Source organism: Sinocyclocheilus grahami, unplaced genomic scaffold (assembly GCF_001515645.1).
Source record: "Sinocyclocheilus grahami isolate Dianchi unplaced genomic scaffold, SAMN03320097.WGS_v1.1 scaffold316.1, whole genome shotgun sequence".
NCBI classification, from domain to species: domain Eukaryota; kingdom Metazoa; phylum Chordata; class Actinopteri; order Cypriniformes; family Cyprinidae; genus Sinocyclocheilus; species Sinocyclocheilus grahami.
In genome coordinates this window covers 1,047,213-1,055,837 of record NW_015505495.1, presented here as the reverse complement: position 1 = coordinate 1,055,837, position 8,625 = coordinate 1,047,213, and the positions used below count along the sequence as shown (strand labels likewise).

The 8,625-nt window shown below is 36.7% G+C and overlaps 1 protein-coding gene across 1 annotated transcript in view; it reads left to right on the top strand.

The window, feature by feature from the left end:
• myom3 (myomesin 3) overlaps positions 1 to 8,625 on the top strand; it is a 77,194-nt gene that overhangs the window by 30,319 nt on the left and 38,250 nt on the right. The window contains exons 9-11 of the mRNA XM_016294345.1: positions 2,042 to 2,182; positions 3,802 to 3,963; positions 6,856 to 6,997. Coding sequence (XP_016149831.1) covers positions 2,042 to 2,182; positions 3,802 to 3,963; positions 6,856 to 6,997 — 445 coding nt within the window. The remainder of the gene's footprint in view (positions 1 to 2,041; positions 2,183 to 3,801; positions 3,964 to 6,855; positions 6,998 to 8,625) is intronic.

Genomic DNA, 8,625 nt, shown 5'->3' with positions numbered 1-8,625 from the left:
TTCTGTGAGGATATGTGCATTCCTACCAGGACTCATTTAACTTACAACAACAACAAACTGAGGTTCACTGCAAAACTCAGACAGCTCCGTCAGGCCAAAGAGGATGCCTACAGGAGTGAGGACAGAGTCTTCAATAAACAGACCAAAAACACACTGACAAAGGAGATCAGCGTGGCTAAGAGGAACTACTCTGAAAATCTGAGAAAACAATTTTCTGCCAATGACCCTGCTTCAGTGTGGAAAGGACTGAAAGACATTACAAATTGCAAGACTCCATCCCCCCGCACTGAAGAGAATCAACAACTGGCTGACGATTTGAATGAGTTTTGAATGAATGAAAAACCTTGACTCACACCCCACACCTATTCTGACCCTATTAACACCTCCAGCAACCCTCCTCTCCCCCCTCCTGCACTTCAGATCAGTGAAGATGATGTGTGTCAGGTCTTCAGGAAACAGAAGAGAAGGAAAGCACCAGGCCCAGATGGTGTTACACCAGCCTGTCTGAAAACCTGCGCTGATCAGCTGGCCTCCATCTTCACACTGATCTTCAACAGATTCCCTCAGGAAATGCATCTCATGCGTGTAATACACAGCATTATTCAGACATTTATTTATTTAGCACACATACCTCTTTTTACATTTCCTTGCATTTGTACATAATACACCTGTACACACAAATACCAAATATTGTCTACTTTGAATATTGAGTATTTCATTTTTTGTATATTTTCTTTCTTATTTACTTATTCTATTTTTATTCTTTTTATTATCTGTGTCTTGTCTTGTCACTGTCATTCTGTTTGTGCTGTAGAAGCTTCTGTCACCAAAACAAATTCCTCGTATATATGTAAGCACACCTGTCAATAAAGCTCTCTCTGATTCTGATTCAATTTGGCTAGTTTTGTTTCGCAGACCTGGCAACCCTGCCTGTCAAATAAACTCCTGCCATGCGGGAGAAACGTTGATTTGCGTGAATGTGTTGAAGCCCACAGTTTCCGAAGTGCAGATGGAATGTTGTTTAAAAGTTTTCTGTTTCAGGTACAGAACTGTATGTTCAAAAAAACACGCTTCTTAAAGGCAAACTCGCGCTATGCCCGTGAACCAGTATGGTTTAAACTATAAGAGAGATCTGAGAGATGAGCATATGCATGTACGCGAGGAAATATTATATACTGTGTTATAAAATTAATAACAGGGCACATGAGATCAGTTCCAGTATCTGTTTTTGTTTGAGTTTCATCAGATGAGGCATGTTACCACTGATCTATTCTAAATAAAGTTACAGAAACTTTCTATACTGTCACTCTTGGACTATTTTTCTAGCGGAAGCAGACGTTTAATGATTTTTAAAAAGTTACATATTAATACACCTTTTCCCTTTAATATATGTATTGTGTGGAAACCATTTTATACAAGCAATAAGCCAAGTGAAGATATGGTTTACAGTGAATTTAGAACAGCTAAGAGGGTTTTAGGCCTTCTGCTTCGTGTCGTGCATAACAACGCCCCTTAGCTGTTCTAAATTCACTGCAACCCATGGCTTCTTGGGTCTTATTGCTTTAATGAATGAAGTAAGAAGAATATAATTTTGCTAACTTTTCCTGTTCTTTCTCGTCCTAGTCCCAGTTCCAGAACCAGACGCTCAGCGAGGCATGTTACAGATGAGGCATGTTACCACTGATCTATTCTAAATAAAGTTACAGATACTTTCTATACTGTCACTCTTGGACTATTTTTCTAGCGGAAGGAGACGTTTAATGATTTTTAAAAAGTTACATATTAATACACCTTTTCCCTTTAATATATGTATTGTGTGGAAACCATTTTATACAAGCAATAAGCCAAGTGAAGATATGGTTTACAGTGAATTTAGAACAGCTAAGAGGATTTTAGGCCTTCTGCTTCGTGTCGTGCATAACAACGCCCCTTAGCTGTTCTAAATTCACTGCAACCCATGGCTTCTTGGGTCTTATTGCTTTAATGAATGAAGTAAGAAGAATATAATTTTGCTAACTTTTCCTGTTCTTTCTCGTCCTAGTCCCAGTTCCAGAACCGGACGCTCAGCTGGCCTCCACCTTTCCTCCAACATTTGTGAAAGAAGGTGACAACTTGGTTCTGCAGTGCAGTTTCACCACAGCTTTACTGCCGTTCCAACAGGATGTGACCTGGTACAGAGACGGTGAGACGCTCGACGTGGAATTTTATATATGTTCTAAATTCACTGCAACCCATGGCTTCTTGGGTCTTATTGCTTTAATGAATGAAGTAAGAAGAATATAATTTTGCTAACTTTTCCTGTTCTTTCTCGTCCTAGTCCCAGTTCCAGAACCAGACGCTCAGCTGGCCTCCACCTTTCCTCCAACATTTGTGAAAGAAGGTGCGTGTAATACACAGCATTATTCAGACATTTATTTATTTAGCACACATACCTCTTTTTACATTTCCTTGCATTTGTACATAATACACCTGTACACACAAATACCAAATATTGTCTACTTTGAATATTGAGTATTTCATTTTTTGTATATTTTCTTTCTTATTTACTTATTCTATTTTTATTCTTTTTATTATCTGTGTCTTGTCTTGTCACTGTCATTCTGTTTGTGCTGTAGAAGCTTCTGTCACCAAAACAAATTCCTCGTATATATGTAAGCACACCTGTCAATAAAGCTCTCTCTGATTCTGATTCAATTTGGCTAGTTTTGTTTCGCAGACCTGGCAACCCTGCCTGTCAAATAAACTCCTGCCATGCGGGAGAAACGTTGATTTGCGTGAATGTGTTGAAGCCCACAGTTTCCGAAGTGCAGATGGAATGTTGTTTAAAAGTTTTCTGTTTCAGGTACAGAACTGTATGTTCAAAAAAACACGCTTCTTAAAGGCAAACTCGCGCTATGCCCGTGAACCAGTATGGTTTAAACTATAAGAGAGATCTGAGAGATGAGCATATGCATGTACGCGAGGAAATATTATATACTGTGTTATAAAATTAATAACAGGGCACATGAGATCAGTTCCAGTATCTGTTTTTGTTTGAGTTTGAGGCATGTTACAGATGAGGCATGTTACCACTGATCTATTCTAAATAAAGTTACAGAAACTTTCTATACTGTCACTCTTGGACTATTTTTCTAGCGGAAGGAGACGTTTAATGATTTTTAAAAAGTTACATATTAATACACCTTTTCCCTTTAATATATGTATTGTGTGGAAACCATTTTATACAAGCAATAAGCCAAGTGAAGATATGGTTTACAGTGAATTTAGAACAGCTAAGAGGATTTTAGGCCTTCTGCTTCGTGTCGTGCATAACAACGCCCCTTAGCTGTTCTAAATTCACTGCAACCCATGGCTTCTTGGGTCTTATTGCTTTAATGAATGAAGTAAGAAGAATATAATTTTGCTAACTTTTCCTGTTCTTTCTCGTCCTAGTCCCAGTTCCAGAACCAGACGCTCAGCTGGCCTCCACCTTTCCTCCAACATTTGTGAAAGAAGGTGACAACTTGGTTCTGCAATGCAGTTTCACCACAGCTTTACTGCCGTTCCAACAGGATGTGACCTGGTACAGAGACGGTGAGACGCTCGACGTGGAATTTTATATAAATAACAATAAAATTGTACGTTTACACTAGTAGATGCTTTTATCCAAAGTAACATCACAAGAATTTTATCTTGCAAGACTCACAGTGCAACAATGTCAAGTTTACCACAGAGCCACAACCTGGCAACCCCCCAGAACACTCTAGCAACAGCATAGCAACCAGGCGGAACATGCGTGTAACATAAAACCTGTCTGCTCAGGGCTGGTGTTGCATCAGTGCAGTCGTGTGGAGCTACAGACGGGTCTGCGATCCGTCAATCTCACCCTGAAGCGAGTGCACAAGGAACATGAAGGCCTGTACAGCGTCCGTCTCCGCACCTGGGACGGGACCGTCGAGCACAGCGCCTACGTCTATGTCAAAGGTCAGATCCTCAGATACTCTTAGTATTTTAAATATTAAAATAAGCTTAAATATTAATAAGAATTTGTCATAGAAATTCATAACTAGAGATAAAATTATGGAAGTCGTTTTCCCCACTGAAAAAAAATAAAATAAAAAAAAGTAATTGCGACTTTTCTCTCACAATTCTGACTTTTTTTTTCTCGCAATTATGATTTTTTTTTTTTTTTATTGCAAGTTTATACTTTGCGATTCTGAATTTATTTTTGCAATTCTGACTTTTTCTCACAATTGCTAGTTTATGTCTTGCGATTCTGACTTTTACCTCCTAATTATGCCTTTTTCTCACAATTGCGAGTTTATATTTCGCAATTCTGACTTTTTTCTCGCAGATGCAAGTTTGTCTCAAAATTCTGACTTATTTTTTTCAGAATTGTCAGATTTAAACTCCCATTTGCTTGTTATAAAGTCTGAATTGTGAGATGTAAACTTGCGATTGAGAGAAAAAAATCTGAATTGTGGGAAAAAGTCAACTTAAACTGACTTTAGACTTTATAACACACAATTGCGATTTTAAATCTCACGATTCTGATTTTAAAACTCGCAAATGTGAGAAAACAGTCAGAACTGGGAGATAAAAAGTCTCAATTACCTTTTTTGTTTTTTTATTCAGTGGTGGAAATGGGCTTCCATATAAAATAGATGAGTTTAGATTGAAAGGCTTCAGAAAATTACTGGACATCTAGAGAGAGAAAAAACGGCCCCACTTTATATTAAGTGGCATTAACTCCTATGTACTTACATCAAAAATTAAGTACAATGTACATATTGTGTTCATATTGTATTGCAAAAAATTTTTGCAATTGAGGTGGGATACGGGTAAGGTTAGGGACAGGTTTGGTGGTATGGGTAGGGGTAAGGGATGGGTCAACTGTGTAATTATAAATGTAATTACAGAAATTAATTACAGATGTAATTACATGCAGGTATTTTAAAAATATAAGTACAATGTAAAAACATGTATGTACACAATAAGTGCATTGTACCAATTTATTAATTAAAATTTAAGTACATAGTTGTTAAGGCCACTTAATATAAAGTGGGTCCAGAAAAACATTTTACATCGCAAAATCAGGTTTTTTGCTCTCAGGCAGAGCGAGAAAGAGCTGAACTGATCGTTTGTTGGGTGTCATCACTCCAGATTATTGGCGATTGAAGAAGTTTAGTGTGTTACAATTGCCGTCTGTCTCTCCTAATTAAGAAATGTAAAACTTGAACTCCTCAGAGACATAATTCTCATGAATCTGTGATGTTCTTTCCAGAGCAGAGTTCCCATGTCAGCGTAAATCCTTAAAAGCAAGACGAGGACGGGAATTGAATTTCCTGTCTCATTAAAGGAAGCGGGCCGCTCTGTAAGCCTGCAGTGTAGTAATTAGAAAGTGAGCTTCACTCTGCTGCGCGTGACGTCCTCGCTTAATCTCAGAGGAAAAATTAGCATTACAAATCTGCCAGGTAACAGGAAGGAGCCGGAGGTTGCTCTTATGAGTCTGTTTCATCCTTGTTGGTGGCGATTAAACAAATAAGAGCTTGAGAAGCCCTGCAGCTGTCCTCTTTTAAGAAACATACTGAAGTAAGCTTAACTGTGCTGCGGAGGGAAATTTCATTTTTCAGTGGCTGCTCAGTAACAGGTCAGGGAAACCTAATGGGCTTCCCAGTAATTTATATTTTATAAAATAGACATAAATGGTAAAATCGTAAAAGTAAAAAAATAGACATGAACGATTATTGTTTACTAAAAGTAAAACTTTTGGTATTCAGATAAAGCTGAACTAAAATAAAATGTAAAAATTACATAAACACTTGAAATTTAAAAACAAAAAGTTATTTCAGTTATTTCTTTATTATTATTAAGAAATAAAAATAGACATGAATGACCGTTTTGCTATTGTTAACAAACTAAAACTATTATGAATCATTTTCATTAATGAAATAAATCTGAAATTAAAAATATAAATAATAAATTAAATTCAATAAAAAAAATCTTAAATTAAAATAAACGGCGCTCTCATTAATTAATTTATTAATTAATTAATTTATTTATTAGAAATAAAAATAGACATGAATGAAAGTTTTGTTATTGTTAACTAAAACTAAAACTATTAAAATCATTTTGGTACTGGAATAAATCTGAAATAAAATAACAAAACACCTGAAGTTAGATGAAACACCTGAAATTAAGTTCCCAGTTATTTTTTATTATTAATAAATAAAAATAGACAGTAATGACAGTTTTGCTGTTGTTATTTAAAGCTAAAACTATCACAAAGATTTTTCAGTAAGTTAAATAAAGCTTAAATAAAATATAAATATTAGATAAAAAATGTAAACTAAAAAAATTCAAAGAAAACTAAATTAAACTAACTAAAATAAAATAAGCCTAAAACTGCAATAAAAATAAATTAAAGCTGAATGGAAATATTTTTTAAAAACCTAATAAAAATTACAAAAGCATACAACAAAAATCTCAAATTAAAATGAAAACTAACTAAATAAAAAATCTAAGCTAATTTAAAATGACTAAATACTAAAATGTAATAATAATAATTTATGTATAATACTAAAATGACACCGATGAATGAGAATATTGCTGAGATTCATAGGACTAAAATAAACGTGGATGGCAGCTCAGATCATTTGATCTTGTAAGAGTTTGATGTGTTCATACTGAAATCTTATTCTTTTTATCTTCTCAAATCTGAGCACTATTTGAGACATTGTTGAGATCTCTTCTGAACAACAGAGGAGATGCATTTGAGATTACAAGGGCCTTTTTTTCAGGAAAACATCTGAAAAATTCAAGCTCAGTGCCATATGTCGGTTTGTTTCCTCTCTCTCTCTCTCTGTCTGTGTGTAGATGGACCTGCGGTTGTGGTCGGCGCTCCAGGTTCTCCTCTACAGGTGAAGTGTTCTGATGTGAACCGGGATTACGTGTTCCTCTCGTGGATTCCTCCCAGCGCAGACGGAGCTGCTGCTGTGCAGGGTTACTTCATAGAGAGGTGAAGCATGAGCCACGATGTCCTTCTGACGGCCGCTCTCATGAGCTCTCATCTTAAGAGAGATCCGAGCAGCTTCAAGCTGTTTCTAGGGATAAAACTTGAAATGAAAGACATCATGGTGAGAGAGTACGAGCGGCTAACCTTCCTGTTTCCTAGCAACATGCTGCTTCACTCTACAATGTGCTGCCAGTTTTTGTCTTGTTGGCTTGTGTTTAGTTTTTGAAGATAATTGTATCTTATTATGTATACTTGTGGAGTCCAAAAGTCTGAGACCACCACTGAAAATTCTTCTGTTTTGCCTTTTTTTTATACAATTATTTTTCCATTATGAAACTAAATTATAAGCATAATAGTTTGAATGAAAAGTTGACTGAATTTCTAAATATCCAAACATTTGGTTTGTCCTTTTTGTACTTTAATGACAGAGTTTTAGAATCAGAATGACATTTATTGCCATTTATTGTTCTGTCAGACAAAATAATAGCTAAGACAGATAATAAAAATGAAGATACACAAATTAAAAGTATATTATATAAAAATACACAAAAGACAAAATAGACAATATTTGTCAAACTTTATATAGACAAACTTTGGTGTTCTAAATTATTGCTAGGGTGTTGCTTGGGGCTAGATTTAATGCATTGCTGTACTATTTCTTGAGTGTTCAGAATGGTTGCTAGGGCATTGCTAGGGGTTGCAATGTTCTGAGAGGTCTTTAATGCATTGCTATGCTGTTGCTAATGTCTTTTGAGTGGTTGCCAGGGCGTTTCTAGGGGGTGAAAAGTTTTGAGTGGATTTAAATGCATTGCTATGCTGTTGCTAAGGTGTACTGAGTGGTTGCTAGGACATTGCTAAGGGTTGCAAAGTTCTGAGGGGTCTTTAATGCATCGCTATGCTGTTGCTAGGGTGTCCTGAGTAGTTGCTAGGGGTTGCAGAGTTCTGTGTGTTTTTTAACGCATTGCTATGCTGTGGCCGGTGTGTTGCTATGGGGTTGCTCATAAGTTCAGAGTAGTTTTTAATGCATTGTTATGCTGTTGTTTGAGTGTTCTGAGTGGTTGCTAGGGCATTGCTAAGGGTTGCAAAGTTCTGAGAGGTCTTTGATGCACCGCTATTGCTAGGGTGTCCTGAGTAGTTGCTAGGGGTTGCAGAGTTCTGTGTGTTTTTTAACGCATTGCTATGCTGTGGCCGGTGTGTTGCTATGGGGTTGCTCATAAGTTCAGAGTAGCTTTTAATGCATTGTTATGCTGTTGTTTGAGTGTTCTGAGTGGTTGCTAGGGCATTGCTAAGGGTTGCAAAGTTCTGAGAGGTCTTTGATGCACCGCTATTGCTAGGGTGTCCTGAGTAGTTGCTAGGGGTTGCAGAGTTCTGAGTGTTTTTTAATGCATTGCTATGTTGTGGCTGGTGTGTTGCTAGGGTGTTGCTACGGGGTTGCTCATAAGTTCAGAGTAGCTTTTAATGCATTGTTATGCTGTTGTTTGAGTGTTTTGAGTGGTTGCTAGGGCGTTGCTCAAATATTCAAAGCAGTTTTTCATGCATTTTTATGATGTTGCTTGATTCTTCTGAGTGGTTGCTAGAGTGTTGCTAAGGGTGCACAGTTGTTCAGAGTAGTTTTTAATGCATTGTTATGC